This window comes from Chlamydotis macqueenii, chromosome 8 (assembly GCF_036417535.1).
Source record: "Chlamydotis macqueenii isolate bChlMac1 chromosome 8, bChlMac1.mat, whole genome shotgun sequence".
NCBI lineage: Eukaryota > Metazoa > Chordata > Aves > Otidiformes > Otididae > Chlamydotis > Chlamydotis macqueenii.
This window is the reverse complement of record NC_141563.1, coordinates 28,815,434-28,840,254: the sequence shown is the minus strand read 5'-3', so window position 1 is coordinate 28,840,254 and position 24,821 is coordinate 28,815,434. Positions and strand designations below refer to the sequence as shown.

Genomic DNA, 24,821 nt, shown 5'->3' with positions numbered 1-24,821 from the left:
CGTGTCCTACTGGATGCACAGTCTGCATGGGGTTGGAAGGTAAATCCATGGCCGCAGCAGCAGGGGAAGTGAGGTGGGGTTCAGAGGCAAACCCTCATCCTAAACCCTCCTGCTTCATACAAACGTACCCAGCAGCCGGATCCTCCCGCCATCTCAGGCTGCTGGGTTTGTGGTTTCCTTTCTCACACTCCTGCTGCTCCTTACCCCCACCTCGCCCTTTGCCCCAGTCGCCAGCTCGCCCCATCACCTGCAAACGCTTGGCTGAGCCTGAGTTTAACACACATTTAAGCAAAGCCTAGAAACGTTTCCCTCACTAGAATTGTCCCGGTGCCAAACAATTTGCAGATGTTTCCAGCAACGCCAGCATCTCATCTCATCACGGCTGCTCCCCTGGGAAAGACACGCCGCCATGCCAAAAAGGGGACCCTGAGCTCCAGGGCCGTGCTGCTGTCTCCCACCCTGCTGCCGCACCTGTAACCATCACACGTGGGGTGCTCCACGAGTTTTAAATCCCCACCCGGGAGTCTGGCCCCAAAGCAGGGTCCTGGCCTGTGCCGAGCCATCCCACGCTGGCTGCCTGCTCCTCTCGGCGCCGAACATGCTGGCGCAGGCTCGCTTTCGCCGAACGGTATTTAAATACCACAACACGCTTCAGAACTCACCCCACCTCCGAGACCAGCAGTAAGTCAGTCTGCTCTGTGCAGCGAAAGTTTTTCTGCTGTTTCTCTTTTCCTTTTCTCTGGCTTTTCTGTTTTGGATGGCGTCCAGCTTGGCCTGGCACTGAAACCTCCGGCTGATTTTTGTGCATGCAGAGGGGGGAAGGATGAAAGGAGAGGGACTGTGAAAGGGTGGAGTGGGGGGAAATAGTGCAGGATTTCATCTCCATTCCCCCAGCACACTTCTGTCCCATGAAAGCCCGGAGCCAGCCGGCGGTGCGGGACTGCATGCCAAAAAGGAACTCAGCCTCCAGGAACGGTGCGTGGGTGTGGGTGCCTGCCTGTGACTGTGGGTGCTCGCTGCGGCGGCTGGCGAGGGGCGGCTTTCCGGGGGTTTTCCAGGGACAACTAGAGCTGCCAGTGGGGTCAGGATGTGACATCACCGGCCAGAGAAAAACCCTCGGCCCTGGATTTCTGTAACAAAACCCCGGCGAGCGCTGCAGCGTGGCAGCTCTCCTGACTGCTGCGATCCCCAAACCGCCAACAGTCCCAACAGGGAGCCTGGCTTGGACATTTTTTTGTCTTATATATATTTTTTTTCCTTTTATTTTTTCTCAGTAAGAGCAGAAAGTGCAGCGGAGGGATTTGGGGCTGGAATCCGGGCGTGCCGGGGGATGAGGTGAGTGCTGGGGGTGGAAAAAAGCCAGTGCTGCACCTGGAGGATGCTCCTGGGGTGCTTTTAAACATGGGTTGGGCAAGACTGAGTCGGGGTTAGCCTGGAAAGGAGCAACCATTCACCCAGCCGGAGCATGGACACTTGCAGAAGGCTCTTTCCCTTCCTCCGACGTGTCTCTGCTCTGCGAGTGCGTAAATAATAAGGGAGCCTGTTTGGGGGATGCGGGGGGGTCCGGGAGCCACCGCTGCCAGCAGCACACAGCGTGGGCAGACATTTGTTTCCCGAGTGGGACAGTCCCAGCAGCGGCTTTGCCGGTGTCAGAGGGAGGGCGGAAAGTTGTGGGCGGGAGGAACTGGGTGAGAGTGAGCGGCGGAGATGGGTTTTCAGCAACTGGCTTATCTCCTCTCGTCTTCTTCCTCAAGCTCGCAGACCCGGAGCTCCCAGTGGCTAGGATTACGGCTCTGACGGCAGAGTAACCACCCTTGGGACTGATCCAGAGCAGCTGGGCACCGTGGAGGCCATCGGACACCTCTTTGCAGGGCTCCCAGCAAGTCACTGGTGGCAGCAAGGGGATCCCAGCCCCCAGGAATGAGGTACCGCTAAAGAACCCTCAGCCCCACAAGGGCATCACCCCAAAATGAACTGGGTATGCTGCCTCCAGCCTGGGGAGATGGGGCTTTGCTTTTCTGTTTGAAGACATCTTGGGTGACTGGGGAAAAACCTTCTCAGTGCCTTTGATCCCCACGGAGCTGCTGCTTTGCTGGTGGCATGGGAGGGAGGCAGGACAGAGCCAGGGGACAGCGGGGCTGGCTGAGGGGCAAGCTGAGGTGTGTGCAATCCCATTCCTGGAAGCCATGCTGGGTCTGTTTTGGATGAGCTGGAGATTTACGACACGCCTGGAGAGCTCGGGGAAGCACCAGCATGGCTTCCCACTGGCAGCTGCCCGCAGCCAGGGAAGGGGGGGCTGTGTCCTGCTGCCACTCCGGAAATGGGTGCTCAGGGGCTGCCTCAGAGGATGCTGCACCTCTCATGGGTCTCTGCGGCACTCGGTGGGTTTGCAGAGGAGGGTTGGGTGGCAGGGAGATGCTGCTGAGAGCTGAAGGCTTCTCTGCAGCTCCCCCAGCCTGCGTGCCGGGCCTTGATCCCCCTCCCGGCATCTTGTCTTGGCTCGTTTCCTGGAATTTTCCATCGTTTGGGTTATATTTGGGATCGGCAGCCAATAACCCCGTTTCTCACGGACAGCCCAGCTGGGGCTTGGCTCCAGCAGGAAGTGCAGAGGGAGCGGGGCCAGCGCCCCAAGACTGTACTCCCCAGCATCGTCCTTCTACACCCCTACATTCCTTGGACAATTAAAACCAGACGTGGCTATTGCAGAGGCTGGAAAAGAGGGGATACATTCCCCCCTCTAGGAGCCCCGTATGCCCACAGGCCCTAGCTAGATTGGGGCTGGGGTGGCTGGGAGAGCAAGGGATGCTTGGGAGAGGCAGTTTTGGCCTTTGGGGTGCTTCTGATGTACTTTCAAGTCCACCAAGAAGCAGCCCTGATTGCAAAGATGCTCTAGTACAGGTTGAAGACCTGTTCCCTTTCTGGGGCTTGAAGGAAAGCTCAGAGACAAGGCTGTGAAGTCAGCAGCCAAACAGTAACGCTTCCTAGAGCAGCGAAAAGCCAGCCGAGCCCCCGGGCCAGCTGGTTTCTGGTCCGACTGTCCTTCTGGAGGCTGGCTGGCTGTTTCGGGGCTCTGGCAGACAGTGGTGGAGCTGATGCCTGCCCTGCTCTTCTGCTGAGGACGGGGCAGGACGGGACTTTTACACTGCCTGTGACAGGGGGACAGGAATCCCCTAAAGCAGGGAAGCAGAAGTAGGTATCTGGGTGGCTGAAGGCAAGATCCCCCCTGGGAATCCCAAGCGGGATGTGCAGAGCTGGTAGTATTTAACCTACACTTTACTCTATGGTGCCCGGAGCTGCCTGGATCCGCGCTCTCCCTCTGCGGCCTCTTCCCACCGCCGGAGTCTCTCTGCGGATTGCTGGCGGCATTGGACCCCTCGTTGCGTTCCCCAGCTGTTGCACTGCCAGCGAGGGCTGGACCACGCTGCTAAAGCAGCTGCCTGTGGTTTCCAGTCAGATGGTTGTGCAAGTGTGTAACCGTCTCGGGCTGGATCCAGCGAGGATGCACTTGGCACCAGCACCACGAGAGATGCTGGTGTCGGAGCCTTCCCCTCTCCTTCCCCTCCACCATCATTAATGCTTCCCAGGGGAACTTGCAAAGCACTTTTCCCCCTGAAGCCTTTCCTTCTGTGGCCCTCAATACAAAGGTAGCCCAGGGAGGGAGAGGAGTTTTGAAATTGGGGAAACTGAGGCAGGGAGCATGGGACTGTCCCTGGTGCCCATCACCCTGCAGACTGGCAGTGTGTCTGACTGATCCCTCCTGCTGGGTTTGTGACTAAAGCTTATTTGGGGTCAAAACTGGAGGTTTTTGTTGGTGACCTTGCCTTGTGCCTGCAGGACTGGGAGGGAGGAAACCCCCCTCCCGCTGCTCTGCCTGCTTTCCCCTTTTGTTTTGCCAGTTTCTAAACAGACCTTTCAGAGTTGTTTTTAATTTACAACAAAGCCTTTGCCTTGCCATGTTCCTCTGTGGTTTTCAAATGATAAAAAAAAAAAAGAAAAAAGAAAAAAAGCTTAAGTAAAAAACCAAAACAACTCTCGAATCTGTAATTAGCGGCTCAGTTTGACCCTGAACTTGCATCCCCTCCATCCAGTTCATTTCCTTTTGTCTCTGGACCTGCCAGCAGTCTAGGAAATCCGTTTTTCGTGTGACCCTGCCTGCTACATCCCCAGCAGTGGCTCTGCCTTGCCTTTGCAGAGCTTAACGCTGCACTCATTTGGTTCTTGCTAAACCCAACCGAGTTTCGCTTCTGCTGCTGCAGGTAAAAGCGGGGGCAAGACTGGAGCCAGCGGCTTTTGCAGCCACAGATGGGGTTTTGCAGCTGCTCAGCTGACTTTGAAGCCAACCCTCTGCAAAACCGAGGCTATTTTGGGAGCGTGGATGGCGGTGAGCATGCCATGGCATGGATGTCTCATGGGAAGCAGTGGCCTCTTTCCGCCTGGCAGCTTCGCTCATCCTCCTCCAACCGTCCTCGCTGGGGACATGGGGTGACAGCGGGGAACGTCTCCGGCTCCACGGCTGCCTGCTTTACTCCTTGTCTGCTCCCGGAAGCGGGATGAGGTTTAATCTGGGGGTTTGCAGATGCTTCAGAGATGGATGTGTGAACCCCCCGGGGTGCCGGCACCACCCCGTGATGGGAACTGTGGCGCGGTGAAGTGGGGTTGCATCCCTTGCCAAGGCTCCTCTTGGGGAAGCTTTGATTTTGGATGTGGGAACCGAAGGCAGAGAGCTTCAGGCTGCCTCTGTGGCGCCGGTCCAGGCCCCGCCGGCACAGGCTGGCTGCGGGATGTGTACGGTCATGTCGTAGGAAGCTGCTGTCTAAGCTTGCTGAATGGCAGTTCTCCCTTCGGATTTCCCAAAACAGCCAGTGGAAGTGGTGATTTGGACTTGGACAGATCTCCTGTCCCACCCCAAGGCCCAGCAGGCCACGGCCTGATTTCCAAGAATGCAACAGCCTTGAAGATCAGGCTCAGCTGATAGACCTTGGAACTTCTCCCATTTTCTTTCTCTTTACATGGACCTGTCTCCAACACTCGGCCAGTGATGGAAGAGCACCAGCCGAGTTGGATGGATAAAGCTGGACACTGGGAAAATCACGGCTGACGCCCTTTTTCCACCAGTTAAAGTTGGAATATGTCCAGGTCTGTTCCCAAAGGACTTTGCCTTTCTTCCAGGAAAACGTGAGTGGGTGCTGGGTCCCTGCTCGAGGGGAAACTGAGGCATCGGTGACTTTGCAGAGCCTGTTTTTATCTGAGCGGCTACGTCCCATCTCAGCGCCCCAGCAGCAAGGGCATAGCTGGTATTTAAAGCCACGGTGCCTCTGTGCAGCTCCCTCCCTGTGCCGCTCACATCCTCCCCTGCACATCGATCTCTCTGGGCAGCGAAAGCTTTGGAGCGAGCTGCAGAACAAATCTGGTTTTAGGCCTGGCGCCTCTCCCTGCTTCTTTGGGCCGTAAATCCCAGGAAGTGTTCTTGGCTTTGTGTTAAATTTAATTTCTGGAGAACAATTTTCTCCAGTAAAGATTCACAAGGCCTTTTAATGAACTTGGTAGTGTGGTAGCGATGCTGGCGAGGATCCTGAAAGCAAAACTGCTCGTGTTACTCCAGCTGGTGCCCAGGGAGCAGAGAGGCTGCGGTGCCGTGTTGGCATCCCGTGGGCTCAGGTCTGCTCCGAGCACTTAAGCAGCAGTGGGTTTTGCTCCCCTCTTCCTGGGAATCTCAACAGATGCACAGTAGGAAAACACCTGATTTGTTGCTCTTTTTTTTTTTTTTTTTTAACTGATGTTTAATTTGGGTAGCACTGAAGCACAAAGCACATTCCCAAACTGCTTCATGAGCAGCTTGCAGGGTAACACAGAGATCCAGTCGTGGATGACGCAGAGATGCAGTTGTGGGATGAGTTATGGGTCTGGCTTCGGGAGATGAGATGCATCATATTTCCCAGTGAGTGGCTCAATATTTGCAGAGGGCTTGCAGTGTAAGGCAAGGGAACCCACCCCATATTCATGGAGAACTGGTTTCACTGCTGATGGTCCCTGCAAGTGACACATTTGTTGGGATATCATCTGCCGGGGTGGCTTCTCATCACTGTGGAACAAACATGGCCTCTGCCTGGAAGAGCCTGCAGACAACAAGAGCTCCTGGAGCAGAGCAAATGGAGCTGCGGCCAGCAGAAACGGCGACCCAGAGAAATGTCTGCTGGCACAACTTGCTGAAATCCCAGGGAAATCTCCTGGATTAGGTCCCAGTCCCTGCTTGTGTTGATGTTAACCTAGAGGGGCTGTGTGACCTGGTGGGATCGATCCAGTCTAACATGGTGATAACAGAGTTGTTTGTCCTCCGTCTACCCAGCAAAGAGTGAGGACACAGGCTTGGTGTGGTGCCATGCGATGCCCATCCAGCCTGGCAGAGGGGGACAGCCCCTGGGTTTTATCTGGGTGCTGGGCAAAGGGGCTGCTCAGCTTTGTCAGGGTTCATGGACCGGCTGGGGATGGGGATGAGGGAGCTGCAGGACGGATCAGTGGGTGCTGATCATCCCCGTCCTAGGAAGCTGCCAAGTGTCAGATGGGGAAGTCCTGGCTTCTCATTAGGGGCACGATTGTTTATTTTCGCTTATTTTTTTAATGACTTTTATGTTTCAGCCAGAGCCCTCTGCCATTGGCTGGTGACAGGAGACAGTGAGGGGAAAAATAAGTCACACGTGAGGGCAGGGACCGGGACAGCCTCATGTCCTAGTGTGGTGGCAGAGCCAGGTAGTGACAAGTGTTTGTGAGGGGCCAAGGCAAAAGTATTGGAGGTGCTGCTGACCCCCTCCCTCCCATGCTGGCTGCAGGGCAGGGCACCGCACGGCCCCATCGCACCTGCCTTGGTACAGGCAGGCCCTGCTGCCCTCATCCCGAAGGGTATCCCAGCACTTCTGATGCTGCTGGATTAGGATGCCCCTTGCAGTAGTTATTAATAAATATATATATGTATATGTACGTGTTTTTGAGACTGTTACTCATTAGCAAACTCCCCCGGAGGCTTTTTTTAGAGGTGTTATCAACAGGATGTGTCTTGAATATGTGAGAACTGGGTGGGAAGCCCTAGAGAAGGGCTTTTCTTTACAGCTTTGCTGAGCTGAGAGTGCCCTGGGCTCTGCTGGGCTCTCTCGAGGCTGCTGTACCAGAGACCCTTCCCCTCAGGACAGGCAGGAGTCATGATGTGATGCCGGCTCCCTCCATCAGTTGGCATTTTGGAGAGCTCATGCTCTTTTTTTGAAGTGGGGAACAAGCTCTTTGACATGGTTGGAGCCAGCTGGGGAAGGGAAGGAAAAAACATGCAAGAAACATCCCCCAGTCATTGCTCTTTGGCAAAAAATGAGGAAACAGGGCTGGAACCACTAAAATCCCACCCAGCCACATGAGCTGGGGAAGGTTTGCAGATACCTTGGTATTAAAGTCATCCTGCATAACATTGCGTGATGGCTGTGACCTGCTCCATGGGGGAAAGAAGCACCTAAACCCATCCATTCTGAGGTCTGGTTGTACCTGGGTACAGCAGAGCATGGTGGGGTTTGGTACCACCTTGCTGTGAGCTACGTCACAGCGGCAAAGCAACGCTCCAGCCTGCGGGAAAAGCTGTGGTTAGGGCACTACAGCACTCATGCTGGGGTTTGCACCCACACCAGGGTTTTCCCCTTGCAGCCACGTGCTGGCTGTGGTGTAGAAATCCCTGCCGGGCAGATCCTGCCAGTGGTTTGGGACCATCACTAGGTGCTGCTGCCTCCCAGTGATGCCCTCCATGTGTGGGCTTTGAGGGGAGCACAGGGTTTCTCTTGCAAGAGGTTTAGCTGGTCTCTGCTGGGCAAAGTAGGATCTGCCTCTGGCTCAGGACTAAGTTTAGAAAACAGAGTTTATATAGTAAGCTTTTAGCTAAAAGCTGTCTTTTTAATGATGAATGTACATCCAAGTTTTGCTTGGGCACTGTTCCCGGCTGCTCGTGACTTTGGGTAAGCCACTTCCCCTTTCCGTGAATCTTTTTCTTCCTTTTTTTTTTTTTTAACTCTTTCTCTGTCTCCTCCCAGTCAGGCACAGGCTGTTGGAGTACTTTCTCTTCCCTAAGCCTTATCAAATCATTTAGCACAAGGGGGGCTTGATCTCACGTTAGCACCACTGCTGATGAGCGCAGGTAACTCAATGCACAAGGGTGTTTCAGCCTGGGGCGGACGGGGTTTCCCACTGGAACTTCAAGGAGGAAAAGGAAAAAAGAAGGGAAATACCGCAGCCCTTGGCTGTGCTGCTGACCTCGGGCAGGAAGGGGTGAGCTCAGCGCTTTGTAGAGCGATGACTTCCAGACCACGGAGTCACCCAGCGCATCAGCTGGACACCCAGCCAGTGCCTGTGTACATTGTGTGCAGCCTGGAGGGACGGCCGCATCCTGGCACGTCGCACTCCTGTCCTGCGCTGGGCTGCCGTTTCCCTTCTTTGCACGCGGGTTTTGTTCTTTTCGAACAAACACACCGAGCAGAACAACAAAAATAATCCCAACTTTTCCCATTGATCTCAGCGCTGGGGCTGTGTGAACCAGCAGCCAGCTGCGGTCGCAGTGCCCTCCCCGGGGCGTTGCTAGCCAGCTGCCGCGGCAGGGTCGGGGGTTATTTGTACTGAGAAATCCCTGGAAAAGAGATGCTTCCCCTTTGCCGGAAGAGGAAAGGGCCACCAGGTTGGGACTGCCTGGGCTGGTGAACTCTGCTGATCTCACAGATCTCGCTCTATTGCAGCAATTATTGATAAAAGCCCTGGAGGTAACGGCTGGCTGAAGCCCGGTGACCTCCTGGTGTGCTCAGGAGGGAGGAAGGGCTCTGTCTGTACCCTCAAGCTCTGCACAGGGCACGTGTGGCAGTGCTCACCCTCTCTGGTGCCAAGAGCTGCAGTGTGAGGGGCCGGGAGCTCGCCCCAAATCTCCATCCCCACGTGCTGCCGCAGCAGCGGGGCCAGCCAACATCCTGGTGTTAATTTGTCCCTGCACACATGCCCATGTGTGTAGCTGCCTTCACAGATGACTGAAATTTCTCCTTCTCCTTCCAGAGACCTCCACCCCTGAAGACCCCAGCCTTGGGTTTCACGTTGCGCCGAGCCTCTGCCCTCACCCTGGCTGGCCCTGCCCGCGATGGCGTTGTGTCTCAAGCAAGTCTTCAACAAAGACAAAACATTTCGTCCTCGAAAGAAGTTTGAGCCGGGCACCCAGCGCTTCGAGCTGTACAAGAAAGCCCAGGCCTCCCTCAAGTCTGGGCTGGACCTGAAATCGGTGGTGCAGCTGCCTCCCGGTGAGAGCATCAACGACTGGATCGCTGTGCATGTGGTGGACTTCTTCAACCGCATCAACCTCATCTATGGCACCATGACAGAGTACTGCACGGAGAAGAGCTGCCCCATCATGTCGGGAGGGCTCAAGTATGAGTACAGGTGGCAGGACGATAGCAAATACAAGAAGCCGACCAAGCTGTCGGCCCCCCAGTACATGTGTATGCTGATGGACTGGATCGAGATGCTCATTAACAACGAGGACATCTTCCCCACCAGGATAGGTGAGTATGCTCTTATTCTTAATGGGAAGGCTGGGATTGTAACCAGTTCATTTTTTCAAGCCAGTGGTGCACCTTGGGGTTGGTATTGCTGAACTTTGTGATCCCAAGGATGGTGGCCTTTCCTCCTCTGGGTCCATCTCACACTGCTTTGCTGTAAATTGAGCTCAGGATTCCTCGTCCAGCTACTAGAGGATGTGGAAAACAATGTTGTTCTTTTTTGGGCTTGAATTTTTCCCCATATTGCATACTTGTGAGACATGAGGGCTGGTAGGTCATCAGCTTCCTTGCCCTTCCTCAAGGTGCTGAGCTGCAGGGCTAGATGGAGGTGGTCATCACATCCCTGCAGTGTACTCTTCCCTCAGCAAACCAACTCCATTTCTTTCTAGTTTGCCAAGTATGTTTATGCTCCCAAGGTCTAACCTTTGTCCCACCTTGCTGCGCCTCTTCTGAGCTCCTCTCCATCTCTGCTAATTCATCGCAGCCCTGACTGTACCTCACATCTTGCTGTTTAGCTGAGCCGTTGCCCAAGCAGAGATGCCTGACCCAGGATCTGGCCTTTCCAGCTGCCAACCCCCAGCATGTATGATGCATCCCTTCAAAAAGTTTGGTCTCAAGAGCTTGCAGCATCTGCCAAAAGCAACACAGTTTGCAAACTAAGCCCCTCTGCTGCCAACCTGCAGCGCCTGGCAGCTGCCGGGGCTGATACCAGCCCGGCTACGTCTTGTAGTTTGGGGAGATGAGTTCAAGGGTTGAAGCCGATGCGTTGGGTGGTGGGACTGCCAGAACCCCAGGTTGCACCTTGGAGTGATTGCTTTTCAGACAAAATGCGAAGCTGCTTGAATGTAAAAGAAAATTTAAGGAGCTTTAGGGGGAAAAATTTGGCTTTGCAAGGCTGCTTGACCTTTTCTGTTCTCCCAAGCAGCACAGCTGACAGAGCTGTATGAAATGAGCGCGGTTCAGGCTCAGGACTTTCATTAATACACTGGGAAATATTGAAGAAAATGGTCTGTGTGGGATTACTGGCTGCCATGAACTAATATAGCCTTGCTTGGCTGTGCTGCAGCATCTAGTTGTGTATCTTTTTTTGGGAAAGTCTCTGGCCCTTGGAGGCTCAGAGAGGTCGTGGCTCTCTGCAAGAAGGAGAGAGGCAGTGCCTGCAGGCTGGTTGTGCCACGCTTTCAATTTCAGCCTTCTGGGATGGGGTGACCACCCAGACCGCTGGTCTGACACTGGCTAGGCGTAGGGTTAGGGTTGTACAATCTGCCTTCCAGCCTTTTCTCTTTCTCCCTCCATTACCTGAAGCGCAGACCTCTAGGCAATAGCTGCTGCCTTCCCTCACCCGCAGTCTGGGTAGCGCAGTGCTGGATCCTCATGCGGGAGGACAGACAGACAGACTGCCTTCAGGGCTTGCGGGGGAGTCAGCCCTTGGGATTCAGCAGGGCCATTCGCTGCGCCATGGAGGCATCCCTCCCTCGCAGTCTCTGCCAGCTCCATGCATCCCAGTGGATGGAGGAGCCTGGAAGTGTGGCTGGCCAACAGTGTCGGTGCGGGATGCTCCGTGCCGGTAGCCCCAGCTCTGCCAGGGACAACAAAGTCCCTGTTGATTCTGGCAGCAGCTGGGCACAGGTTCACTGCTGCCAAGGGGCAAAACGGCAGCCACATGGTACAGGCTGGGTCTCCCTCTTCCCAAGGGGAATTGTTCCCCAAGGAGAAGCTCTGTGCGCCATTAAAAGCAAGGACGCAGATGTGGATTTACTGTTTTCCCTCTGGCCAGAAAGGAGAGTATCCTGGTCCAATTGCATGCCTTTTAAGTGGGATTTGGGATGTGATGCTGTTTGAAAGGTGCTTTGGGGAGTCGGGGCTTACAGGGAGTCTTAACACTGCAGGAAGCAGGCAGCTGCAGAGGGACGGCGGCATTGCAGCACTCTCCGCTCTCCCACGTCTCCCTCAGAGGCACAAAAGCCAGGTACAGTTGTAGCCCCTCAGGTTTTCACCCCATTTCTGGCACTTCTCTCTCCGAGGTGTAACACAGCCCAATGTGGGGAGGGATGGCTGGTGCCTCTGGTTTCTGCTTCTCTTTTCATTTTGGTGTGGGGGTGGCTGGGTGAGATCCGGGCTGTCTGTGAGCGATCATGGGGCAAACCCATTTTTTTTCTCATCCAAAGCCATTCTGGGGGTTGCTCTTCTGAGCCCCTTTGTTGTGGGGATCCTTGTGTCCCCGAATGACTTCAGTTCCCTTGTCAGCACCCGTGTATTGGTGCTTCTGGCCTCACACAGGCGAAACGGAACTTAGCCTGCGATCGCACTTCAAAACACATAAAAGGCTGTTGTGGGTGGCAGGGGGAGGAGGGAGCCGGTGGCACTTTGTCATCAGTGTATCCCCAATTAACTGCCTTTCACTGGCCTGCCTTGTGTGCTGGGTAATTGCTCGGCAGCTCTGGCATTTCAGAAGATGGAGGTGTTTGGCCAAAGGGAAATGTCACATCCGCCCGTTCCTGATGGGCTGCTCCTCATCGCCGTGCTGGATGACGGGGGAGGCTGGGGGACGTGCAGTGGGGAGAGACGTGGAGCTCGGTGACAGCAGCCAGGGTGAGCAAATGGAGATGCTCAGCCTCCCTCCTAAAGAGACAGCCTCTTGGAAAAAGACCCACGACAAGGGGAATAAGGCACAGAGAGGACACAGGGGAGATGTGAGCTGCTTTGAGGAGGGGGAGAAGTCTGATAAGGTGATGGAGGGAAAAATAAATTTCATGCTTTGGGGTTAAATGAGGCTCTTCAATATTAGTAGTAGAGATGGGACTTAGCGTGAAGGTTTGTTCCACTCCTGCTCGCACCAGAGAGGTCCACTGGCATGGCTGACCACCATCTCAGTGGGCGTTTCATGAGCTGCATGCATTCAGCTTTCCCTCCTGGCCTCTCTTTGCCAGTGCAGTAAAACTGCAGTAAAACTGTCCCGGCACAAAGACTTCCCTAGCTAAGGCCACCTGACCACAGACAAAATAGACAGTAAGTGTTCCCCAAACTTGCTGATGTTGTCTGATGCCAACCTTAGCATCCCTCTCTGTCCAAAAGCTACAAAGCCTGAAGCAGCACATGTTTCAGCGGGGCTCACTCACTCCTGGCTATCCTGACAGTGAAGGGGGAGTTATCTCATGGGTCAGAGTGGCGAATTCCTTCACCTTATGGTGAGAGGCTCAGCTGGAAATGAGTAGAGATGGTTCACTGGTTTGTGGGCTCACAGGGTCCTTTGGTATCACAGGGGAGACCCTGGCTGGGGTAAATGGGTGCAGCTCCAGTGACCAGAGCAGAGCTGGGCTGATTGCAGCACTAAAGTGTGTGGTCCTTCAGCGTCTGTCAGAGCTGTAGAGGCAGGAGGGGAGCGGAGCGACCCCGGTGACAAATACCTTCGGTTTAGCCAAACTGTGTGATGCAGAGCTTGTGCCGGCTCTGCAGCGAGGCCGCAGGGGCAGCCAATATCCGAAACGGCAGCAAGGGATCCTAATGCCAGCAGACAGCTTGTGACCTGGCTAAGTTAACTAGCAAGACTGCAGCCCTCGGATGGCTCTCTTCCACCAGTAGAAAGTCCCTATGGTGGTTTAATGGGGCCGGGGGGCTGCCAAGCCCTCTGTGTACCACAGCAAGGGTCGGAGGGAGATACTGCATCCTCCCCATCCCCTGGGAAATCCACCTGCAGGGCTCAGTCCACTTAAAGGCTTTGCTGTATAATCCTTCCTCTAGAGCGGAAACCTGTTGTCTGCTGGTCAAGATGAGACAAATCTTCGCATGGGGTGAGCTATGCCAATCTGATGGCTACAAATCTACAGCAGCAGCAGCTTTCCCAGACGACCCGTATCAGTTTGCATGCGCTAGCATTCTGATTCCAGACAGTGTAGCTGTCCTGAAAAATACATTTAAATGGAGAATAAGCATTGTTCCCATACAGGGAGAAGAATAAATGATTCTACAGGTGTATTTTTACCAGCTGGTAAAACTATACCAGTAGATTACATCAGTGAGTAGCCACATGAACGAACTACCACCTGGAAAATAACAGCTTCTCCCAGTAGTCATTCTGCCCCGTGGTGCCTGGTTTTGGGGAGCTGCTGTTGGGCGGTAGTGCACCAGGGCGGAGGGTTGGGTGGATGGGGTTTGCAAGGTCCTTGGCAGTTACTCTGCTGTGTCTGCACCAGTCAGCCCAGCATCAGGCTGCTGGTTGCACGAGGCCAGCTGTCCCACACCAGCACCGTTGGGGATGCTGAATCTTCTCTGTAACTAAATCAGTGTGGATGCAGGTTTTGGGCCAGACCCAGTGCCGGAAACACCCTGCGCCCTCTGCCAAATGTGCCTGTAGCTCTAAAGAGCATCAGTCACAGGAGATTTTGGAACAGTTCTTGGAAAGCTTTTAAAAACTGAAGCTCTGCCATTCAAGCATGGTCCCAAAATAATTATAAAAAACAGAGAAAACTTGGTGCAAAATTAGTCTATATTTTCTCCCCATAACCACAGGAAAAAAAAAATGTTCAGAATTCAGTTAATTATTGCCATTTTCTCAGCTTGCTACTTTTTATATGATTTGTCTTTTATTTTCTCCCTGTTTTCTTCCAAAATTAAGATCACACCAGCTTGCAGCTGCCATCACGCCATTAGTTTTAAATGGGGCTTTAAAGACTTATTTTTAGGAAAAAATGAATCACCAAACACTACGGTGGCCAAAATGGAATTGAGAGCTAATAACAACAACAATAATTCATCACGTAGTTCATTGAATTACTGCTTTTGCAGAGGAAAAAAAAATACAATTGCCAAGAAGCAAAATAGCTTCCCAGTACTGATCCATCATGAAAAAATTAAATTGGCTGGAGCACGAGGGTTAGGGACGGGAGAGATGGCAGGAAAGATCCAAGAGCCATTTGCAGTCCCTTGCCATAACTGCAAGCACTTTGTTACCGCTCATTTTCTTTTCCTTTTACACATGGTCCTGGATGGCTTCCTTAGATTTTGAAGCAATTACCACAGAGTGAGGAAAACAGATTTCTCACAGCATTAGATCACATCTTGGGATTTTCAAGTAAAGCATCCAAGATAAAGTAAAGGTGCCAATTCATTTCAGGGCTGTGAGTCACGCCACTTGCCAGCGCCCTGGCTGCATTGCAGTGAGTGAAATTGTACCTGCGGCACTTACAGCTTTTGCCCTGGCTTGGAGCACGGGTAAAGTTCTCCCTTTTCCGCCGCCGTGGATGGCTGCTCTGCTCCACTCCTCCTGGGCTTGGGCTGCGTTTCTGCCCTGGGACAGACAATGCTCCCAGATGCTCCTGGTCTGTGTGCAGTGTCTGGGCAGCGCGTACCTGTGATCATGAGTGGAGAAAAAGAGCTGACCTTGTGTGTAAATGTTTTCCTGACATCTGAGCAAGCTCCCATTGCATCTCGTGGTCCTCTCCTCATCACTCATCATGCAAGAAGTCAGAGCGAGGCTAGGTTTTGGGTTTGCTGCTGCTTCCTCCGAGGTTGCTGGATGGTGAGCATCAGTGATTTAAATGTAAAGGTAATTTCAACGCCTTTAAATCATCCCAGATGGGTTTTGTGGTGTTCTGCTCTTCCTTGGGGTAGCTGGGACCAGCATCCCTGGGACATGCTGGGATGGTGTTGCTGGGTTGCCGTACGTGTGTAGGGCTGGGGAGGGTGAAGCAAACCCAAGAAACATCATGCTGCCAGGGCGGTTTGTCAAAACTCAGGGCTCCGTCCTGACTTTCCCCCAGCCTGCCACACTCCCACTAGTGGGTCATTTCAACCATGCAGAGTGAGTCCCACCAGCCTCACCCCTTTGTCTCACCAAGCTGCTACTCCTGCTGGTTCATGCCACCGTGCACACACCTCAGAGATGGAGAAAGTCCCCTAAGCAAGGGCCACCACTGCCCCGTTCCCAAGTGCCACTTATCAGCGCACTGGTCGCTAAAGGGGTCTCTCTGCCACCAGCTGTACCGCTGAGCTGCCTGCCCCAGCCTGGCAGAGAGGTGGGAGCTGTGGTGGGAGCAGCCTGCTGCCTCGCACACTGGGGCAATGGGCCCCATTGCTCCCTGCTTGCTGTCATGGTGACCTCTCCTAGCAGCCAGAATGGCTCCGATGTGAATGTACAAGGGCCTGGCTGCTCGCTTTAGAGCTAAACATCTGCAAGGGCAGGATAGGTGCATGGCCAGTGCCGAGATCCCTGTCCCAGGGCTTTCCCTTTGCTGGGATGTGCTGGCTGCAAAGCGTGCAGGGCTGCAGGGAGGAGGCGCAGCCTGCTCTCGCTGTGTTCCCACATGTGCTGGAGAGGATGTCACATGTGGTGTCTGCTGGACATCCGCTGCACCAGCAGCTGTGACCCAGGGCGAGCCGTATTTAAGCCAGATCTTTCTGCTGCTCTCCCTGGCTTGGTCAGATGCAGCCTTTACTGGAGAGCCCTTTCCCTTCAGCTCTGGGCAAGGGGATGGGGAACTTCTCCAGTTCCTCTCTGGTGTGGCTACAGCGTACTGGGGCTGCTGTGTGTTGCTTTCCAAGTAACTGGAGATCAGCAGGGAGGCACAACTGCTGCTGGCGGAAGCAACCTGCTTATCAAATATCCGCCTCGCTTCCTTCCCGCAGGGAAGTGCTTAGAATCAACTGGCACAGGCTCTGTGCCAAATGTGGGGTCCAGTTGAGCATCTGGAGCCTGTATTGAGGGTCCTGGCACAGGAGGCGCAGATGTGGCTGCAGCACGGGGAGAGGAAACAGGACCTGATGGCCCAGGGTTGTGTGCTGGGCTGCTGCGGCTGGCCATGCTTCCCAGGGCATGTGTGAGAGCAAGGGGTGATGCGGGGAGAAAGAGCCAAAGCTGGACCCCAGTGACCCCTGGACCCAAAGGACCAGAGTGGGTGGTGGTGTCATGATATGGTAGAGTAAGGTGTGACCTGTAGAAGTGACTACCAGCCAGCAGTACAGCTTGGCCGTGTCTGGAGGGGATGGCCACACACTGACACCTTGTGATGGACATAAAGAGGAGCAGCCCAGCTTCACCTTGCAAGAGCTGCTGCTGCTGGGCTCATGACTACCCCACCAAGCACAGTGGTGGGGTAGTCCAGAAGGGTACATGTAGGTCCCAGTAGCTCGGTGATATCTTTCCAGGCATCATTAGGTACAGGATAGCTCAGCACCTCCCACAGTTGCTGATGACCAAGAGATTTGGACTAGATCACCTTTACAAGTCCCTTCCAACCGGAACAGTACTATGATTCTATGATTTATGTTAAATCTCTGTTCCCTGATGCAACAGCTGCTTTTGGAGAACCCAGGATGTAGCTGGAGGTGTCTCCCCTCAGTCTCTCAGTTGCCAGCCTGTCCATGAAGACTTTCTGGTAATGGATTTAAAGGATAAGATGGTTCCTGGCTAACCTCTGAACAAAAGTGGTGGAAAGCCACTTGTCACCATCTGCCAGCTCTGGAGGTGGCTCATCTAACAGCAGTATCTGGACCATAGGTGCTATCAGCCCTGGGAGTCTGCTGCTCACTGTCTGATCTTATTTATTTCTCAGCTCAGGACTGGATTGAGTTTTGCTGCTTTCCTTCACTGTCACTCTTCACAGTTTGGTGACAAACTCCTGATGGCTGGTCAGGCCTCATTTCTTCCTTGCTGCCCGCTTTGACAGAAGGAGGCAGTAGGCAAGTGGAACGGGTGACAAACTGGAGGCTACAAATGTGTTGCTGCCTGCCTGCTGGCACCTTGCTGAGTTCCCGGCAGCGACTGCTTGCCTCTGGTCCCAGCGAGACAGGCTGTTCAGAACAGCGTGTATTCCCCAGCTGAGACTCTGCAATGTGTGCTCATAAGAAATTACTTACTGTGATAAATTTTTCTTTATTTAAAAAAATGTTTCTTAACTGGTTCTTCAAAGCTGGTCTGCAGGGGCCACCCTAATAGCATGTCTGTGTCCCCAGCTGGGTGATTACAGCTTTTATTTGCTCAACAAATTCTCACTCAGTGCAAAAAGTTCAAATGAAGCTGTTGATAACAGACTGTGTCCCTCCTGGCTGCAGGGAAACCCAGAGATACCTCTCTGATCCCTGCCTTGTCAGACTGGCAGGCAAGGAGAGCTGTGCAGTCAAGGGTGCAGGACAGAGGCAGATCTCCAGTACCATCTCTAAGCTGCTGCCTGGTTGTATTTGCCATATGTGAAGTCCTTTCCCCGAAAGTCCTAACGGGATCTGTTAGAGCTGGCAGTGAAACGGGTCATGCCGAGGTCCCTGCTGCGGCAGCAGTCCTGTGGCTGCAGCGTGCTTGTGGTGACACAGAGCAGCGGGCGTGAATCAGTCTCAAAACCTCCACTCTGTGTTTGTGTGATGCTGAGCTGAGCTATGTGTCCTCCAAGTGATGGCTGGGACATCCACCCATGGCACAAGCACACGCGCTTCTGCCCTGCCCTGCCCACCACACCCATGCTGTGCACGGAGCACAGTGAGACTGGGCTGGGCTGAGGGTGATGCTGTTTTAGACCAAAGAGCATTTTCTGTTACAAGTGCTGCAATACTGAACCCAGTACCTGCCAAGCCCTGGCCAAAACATGGACTCCTCACGTGATGTTGGAGGGACAGACTCTTTGCGTTTGCCACCCATGGAGGAGAGGGGCATGACACTGCTGCTGGGAACCAAAACTGCCAGGAGTCTTTGAGAAAAACAGTTCAATTGCATAGCAAGGCTGATGAGGAAGATTCAAAGATAAAATTAACATCTTAGATTTTTTTTAGCTAAGAGATCTGCTGATGCTTTCTACAGCACAAAATGTGTGAGCTGGCCATGGCTGAGTAGAGATTATTTTTTTAAGAGGTTATGTGATGCATTAATAAGAAGCTAAGGGAGGAGGCTGGTACAACTGTGGAAAGGGAGGTTTTAATTTTGTTCTTTGCAAATTTGCATTGAATTGCTCAAGGGAGAGGAAGAAGACTCAGGAAAACAAATTCCAGTTGTTTCCTTTTTCTCCTCCCAAAAAAATATGCTCAGGGTTTCAAAGCTGTGTTTCCTTTAGAGATTAACCTCAAGCTTGCTGACACTGACTGTATCACACCTCTGGGATTTTCACTGTGATAGCAGTGCCCTTAGACAAGGGTGGAAATGTAGAGTACGAAATTCTGTCCTTGTGTGGGACAAGGGCTAAAAGTATAGAGCAATGTATGGTGGGTCCTCTTCTTTAACAACCTGGGAGGACATCTCAGGAGGGAGCATCATACAGGTGCAATGAAATTGCAACCTAAGCTTTGTCAGGATGGGCAGTTTTCTTCCTGTTTTGATAGACATTTGTTTGAAAAAAAAGGATCAGGAAAAAAAAAATAGAAACTCCAGCTGCTTCTGTTTCTTTTTCTATTGATGCGTCAGAAGTGATGTTTGAGGGTGTGCGGAGGAAGAAAAGCAGTATGAACCACACTTTTGATTCAAAGGGCCAGGGAAGGTTTAGTTTTGTTCATGTACATACAATGACAATGTGACTTATGCTGTGCCTGCACAGGCTTGCAGGGGAAAGGCAGGGAGAGAGGCAAGAAGGATCCTCTGCCAGATTGCTCTGGATAGAGCCAGATGTGGAGAGATGCGATCTTCTCCACTGGATGAGAAATCTTCTCTCCTAAGAAACTCCCCAAGTCCTCAGACCGTGCCTGTGTGGAATTGCTAGCTGGGCAATGTGGAAGCATGTGGGGAGAGCTAGATGGCACGCTGCCCTGGTGTAGCTGTCACCATTAGCCAGGAGAGGCTTTCCCCATCACCCATGACTGCCTGTTAAGCATGACAGTGGCATTTAAACTCTAGCTGGTTTGTTGGTTTTTTTTTTTTTGGAAATGGTCAAATGGCTTCCAACTTGCTTCTGCTTTGCAGGTGTTCCCTTCCCCAAGCAGTTCCAGCAAGTTTGCACTAAGATCCTCACCCGCCTCTTCCGTGTCTTTGTCCATGTCTACATCCACCACTTTGACAGCATCATCAACATGGGTGCTGAGGCTCACGTCAACACCTGCTACAAGCACTTTTACTACTTCATCAGGGAGTTCAGCCTTGTTGACCATCGAGAGCTGGAGCCTTTGGTAAGGATGCCCCAGCGACGGGGAGGTGGCGGGGGTGAGAGTGGTGTGGGCTGAACACCGCACTGGCCGATTCAGGTGGGGCTGGACTCTGAGCAGTGCAGCCACCCTACCTCAGAACCACGCCTGTGCTTTCTGTCTCATAACCATCAGCATTAGTGATCCGGGAAAGAACTTCCCAGCAACACTGAGGAAACCCTTTACCTTTTGAAAACCCTCCTTAAACCTTTCCTGTGTTGCAACGTATATGAATTGCTCTTCAGGATCCCCAGAACCACGGTAACATGGTGTCTCTCTGTACCCTCTTGGTAGCTCTAATGCAATTTGCACATCAAAATGTTTCGGCCAGTTCTGTCCACATGACCTTCAGGGGTTAGATTTGAGCCCAAGGTTCCTCTTGACAGTCTTTGAGTTTTCCTATTAGGAGACTGAGGTCCCTGCTTGAGATCCTGGTGTGAATTGCAATGAGACTGGAGGAAGGCAAGCCCCAGTAGGACATGCAGCTCCAAACAACAGCTATAGAGGCCAAGCTGGAGAGGCCTCGCTGGAGCTCCAAGTTTCTCTGTAGCCTCCCTTGGGAAGCAATTAGCCAGGCAGGGAGCGCGAGTCCTTGAAAAAAGCAGGATGGTGGGAAGCAGAGGCCAGACAGCCCAGGCACATAAATTAGAAAATGCACACAGTTAGTTTTGTGTCACAGGCAAGTTTGAGTGTGGTTTGACCTAGGGAGGACATGTTGCAATGGGGAGAACAATTAATAAGGAACCTAGAAGTTAGCATGTTGTGACAAGGGCTGGGTTGCAGAAAAAGCCATATCCAGCAGCAGAGGGCCAGAGAAGACAATGAGGATCTAATCCCAGAGAAAGAAAAGAGCTGAGAAAAGTCCCAGAATCAGCTGCCTGTTTAGGAGTATTGAGGATGCTTTCATTTGTCTCAATTTACTGCCTGTCTGCCCTGATCGTGATCTGGGGGGGCATGGAGGGATGATGATCTAATCAGAGGAGACGTGAATGACAACAGCTTCTACCTTAATTACTTTGTGCAGTTTGATTGTGACCTATATTATCACAATGGCCCTCGGCTCCAGAAAATGGCAGCTCAGTGTCACTCTGTCCTTAGTCTTCCTCACCACTGCTCTTCATGACAAACTTCTTTAGCGTTGATACACAGCCCATAATGGTGTCATCTCCTTTGACTGATGCTTGCTAATGTGAATAATTAGCACCTAACAGCCAAAGCAGAGGCTGACATTGCTAACTAGGCTTTCAATGCTGGTGACTCACATGGAACATGACATGATTTATGGGTCTGGATGAATCTAAGATGAACAGAGTTTCCTGTGTGATGCAACCAGGGTTAAACGACAAGGAAATGAGACATATTTACCTCTGGTTTATCTGTGCCTCATTTCTTGGTGTGCCCATTGCCTGGCATCTGAGCCCTACAGCAGACCCAACCACCTGGGAGACCTCCTTCCCCCAGGCAATGACTTGTTGTAGGTGTGTATGGAGCACTGTGCACTTGACCTCACCCCACTTCCCTGTGGCTAATTACTGTCCCTCAGGGCAGAGCACCACTGACTTGCTTTGCTCGTTCCCCTTCTCACTGGGCTGCACCATAGCTGCTGCCCTGCTCCTAGGTGGTTTTAAGTCCTGAAGGATTCATCAGCTGGTTTGACACTTATGCAAGGACAGACAGTGCAGTGCATCTGCCTTCATTTTCAGCTAAGACTGCAGGGCTTAGTTTTTCCAAGTTCTCGAGGTTTGTGGAAAGGCAATAATCTCTCAGTAGGGATGAGATTAACTGTCCTTGAGTCTCCTGACTTCCTCATGAGCCCAGACAACCATGCCAACCTTGCATTTACATGGCCAGCTAGCTCACATAAATCCCACAAAAGAGCAGACTTCTGCTTGTAGAGGTGCCTCTTCCCTGCATGGAAGGCCACCAAGAATGTGGAGGGAGCACATCTGAAGGACAGTAGGTCTGAGTGCTGTATTATGGCTGGAGCTTCCCAGATGTGGACTTTCTAGAGAAGAGCCCCACTTTTGATAATTAGGAGTAAGACAAAATTAAAAACAGCACCCCCTTGGCCAGAAGATGTTCTGTTAGGCCATATATCTTAGAAAATTACAGGGATTATAGAATGAAGGAGTTCTTGGTTTCAAAGCCCACCTCTGGCTGAATCTCTTTTTGCTGCCTCAGTTTTCCTTTTGTCAAACTTCTTTGGGAAGTGATTTCTTAGCAGCAAATCTTGGGAGCAAAGAATGAGATAGGTCCTTTGTACAGGCACAAGCAGCGACAGGCAGTGATTCATCTCTCTTAACAAATCAAGAAATACGGGGGCAGAGAGAAACCATGCACTTGTTTCCTTGACAAGGGCAGGTCATGCTGCTGGGCAGCAGCACTGGCAGAGGTCCAGCTGGTTACCTACCAAGGCAGAGCTGTGGGGATTTCCAGAGTGTGATGAATGCCTTGGACATGTGGGGCCAGCCTGAGGAGCTCGCAGGCTCCTACAGAGAAGCCCTCTCTTTGCCACTCTCTTCCGATGGATTCTAAGAACAAAGCTCTCAACACTGAAGATCTGGGATTGCAGCTCCTGTGCCCCTTGGTTACATCACTAAAGAGCCTTTTATAGGATTACTCAAGGGTCATCCTACTTTCCTAGTTCTCCTTTTTTCAGAGTTGCATCCTTCCTTCTCCACAGACCAGTCCCACTTCAGATCTACTTCGGGAGTACATTTTAATGTGCAGGCCTTTCTCTGAGGTGTGTGAGGGGGTGTGTGTGCACATGCAGATTCACAAGCCATGAACCCGATGAGCCAGAGAGAATCACAGACTTTCCTCGCTGTAGCAATATACATGATTTGCAAGCTATTAGTTGAGCTCCTTAAGGCAAGGACAAACACCACCTTCCACCAGCTGAAAGCTGGGCACCTTCCTAATGCAGCTGGCATGACACCATCCTGGCTGAAGAAAAAAGTCTGTTAGCCTCAACAGCGCTTGGTCTCACAGCAGGTTTCTGGTGGCCCTCTGTAAGTAGCACTCATTTGCATTGCAGAGTGACTGTGGGATCCCTTGCCAAAACCACAGGTCCTTCGGGTGAGCTGTTGTCATCTCCCGGAGCGAGAGCCGGGAGCAGCTCCGTGTGCCGTCTCCCTAGGCAGCTGCAAAGGGAGGCTCTGAGAGTGGCACTGCCTTGTCTGGCTGCTCTGTGGCTGAGTCAGGAGCAGGACCTGCATCTTTCAACATCTCGGCCAATGCTCTTTCCATGGTCTTCTCTCAAAGCTAGGGCACAGCCAAAATATCCTTCTGCCACAGAGACTGAGGAGGAAGCCAGGAAGGAGCTGCTGAGGCAGCGTGGTTCCCAGGAGGGCTGGCATGGGAAACAGAAATGCTCCCCAAGACTCCCACGGTCGCTTCCTTGGGTTGTTTTTGGATACCTACAAGCTGTCTGACACATCACTCTACTAAAACCTGTCTTTTACACTTACTGTTTCTTTCTTTTCTCTCCTACTTCAATGCAGAAAGAAATGACAGAACGAATTTGCCACTGAAGCATTTTGGCAGACGAACTCAGCGGGCTCATTTGGAGTCTGATGGGACAAGACGCCCTGAGGTGGGAGACCTCTTCTCAAGGACTTGCTCTGGGCATTTCAACCCAATGAACTATGAACACTGCAGAAGAGCCTCTTCAGGCCAGGGCTGAATCCTGAGCTTGCCAAATTTTTCTGGACAGACTTTTTTTTTTAATAGATCCCAGCCTCTGTTGTATGGCTACCGTCTTAGAAAGCCACTGACTAACTGGAGAACGAGGCAAGTCTGGTTGACTTTTGCACACTCTGGCTTCAGTCCCATGTCTGATAATATCCCTTCAACTAACTTTCCTCTTGTTTTGTCCTCAGCTACACTGATCTCCAAACGTTTTATTAGTGATTCATGCCCTGTGAGCAGATGTGACCTTGGCTACCAAGTAATGCCTGTTACCTTTCCCACATGCAGTGGTTTTGTGATAACATCTGAGATCAGCTCTGCAAAGTTGGTGACATTTGAGCCCAACTGCCTTCATGTGGTTAGTTGTCGATGTACTGTTTTCAGCCATGAACGTCTCTCCTTCTGCCCTAATTCATGCTTTACCAAAGGGACCATTTTTTCCTCCAAGGGATTTTTCATGCTTGGCAGAGGGGACTTCATGATGTCCTAAGATGCATCCAACACTACTTGGACTAATCGCAAGGTGGCCCCATAACAGAGGAGGTGAACTAGGCCACTTTTCAGTGTCATCAGCCATCTACCTGAGAAGAACTCAGAAAGTGGTGGAAAGAAACTGTTGCTAGAAAACAACATTTTCAACACGTCAGCATTTCCTGACATGTCGTCTTCGATCAGCAGATGCTGGCTGTAGAAATTGTTGTTCTCCCATTATCCAACCTTACAGCATGGTAAATCAGGTGGAGAAGGACTTTAAGATACATCTAATCTGCTCTGTTTGTCCAGAAAGGCAAGATCAGTCCTTCTTAAATGTTTTTTTGACCTCTCGAAAGCATACTGTTGCTACCTGGTCTGTGCCATTATACACCTGAAAGGTATCACCTCTCAAAATTTCTCCCCCTTCTGCTTGCAATGCCTCATAACTAGTGTTGTGTTCCCTGTGCTGTTTTTCTTTTGACAAGAGTTGAAGCCTTTTTTTTTTTTACTGTTTTTTTAGGGAGTTAAAATCAAATTGTCTGAGCCACAGCAGTGTTATGTTTGTGTTTGCTGCCCTTTTTCTGGGAAAGTTTTGTATACCAGACACAGCTGATATTTATAATGTGGGGTTTGCCCATTTTTGGGATAGGGAGGGGATGTGGCTAGAAAATGTAAATATTTAGGCCAAGATTAAAGTGCACAAGTGCATTTTTAGTGCTCAAAGCACTTATTTTGTTGTGAAAATCTATTTTTTTTAATCTCGTGTACCAGATGTATATTTTTACAGAAAAATAGAGCAAAATGGACACAAAACCACCTGAGACATCACTGCAATATTTTGTGTAAAATAATCAGTAAAAGTCCAAATATTTTTGTTCTATTACTAATTAAAGAAACATTAAGAAGCCTGGTGTACTTCATTCTTCCTTGATTCATCTGTAGTAAGATAGGCATCAGGAAAAGGCACTCAGGATAACTTGCAGAGTGGATTTCCCCCAAGAGTTG

General features: G+C 51.8%; 1 protein-coding gene across 4 annotated transcripts; it reads left to right on the top strand.

Annotated features, from left to right (window-relative positions):
• Positions 1-1,284: 1,284 nt before the first annotated feature.
• On the top strand, positions 1,285-24,721 carry MOB3C (MOB kinase activator 3C). 4 transcript variants are annotated; one of them, XM_086753212.1, is made up of 5 exons: positions 1,285-1,335; positions 1,755-1,925; positions 9,064-9,563; positions 19,435-19,637; positions 23,156-23,298. In XM_086753212.1, the coding sequence occupies exons 3-5, from the start codon at positions 9,146-9,148 to the stop codon at positions 23,183-23,185; spliced, it is 651 nt and encodes a 216-aa protein (XP_086609338.1). In that variant the 5' UTR covers positions 1,285-1,335; positions 1,755-1,925; positions 9,064-9,145; the 3' UTR covers positions 23,186-23,298. The 4 variants fall into 4 exon arrangements, with proteins under 4 accessions (XP_086609338.1, XP_086609340.1, XP_086609339.1 ...); XM_086753213.1 differs by lacking the exon at positions 1,285-1,335 and having other exon boundaries at positions 1,661-1,978; XM_086753211.1 differs by lacking the exon at positions 1,285-1,335 and having other exon boundaries at positions 1,662-1,925.
• The last annotated feature ends 100 nt before the right edge of the window (positions 24,722-24,821 follow it).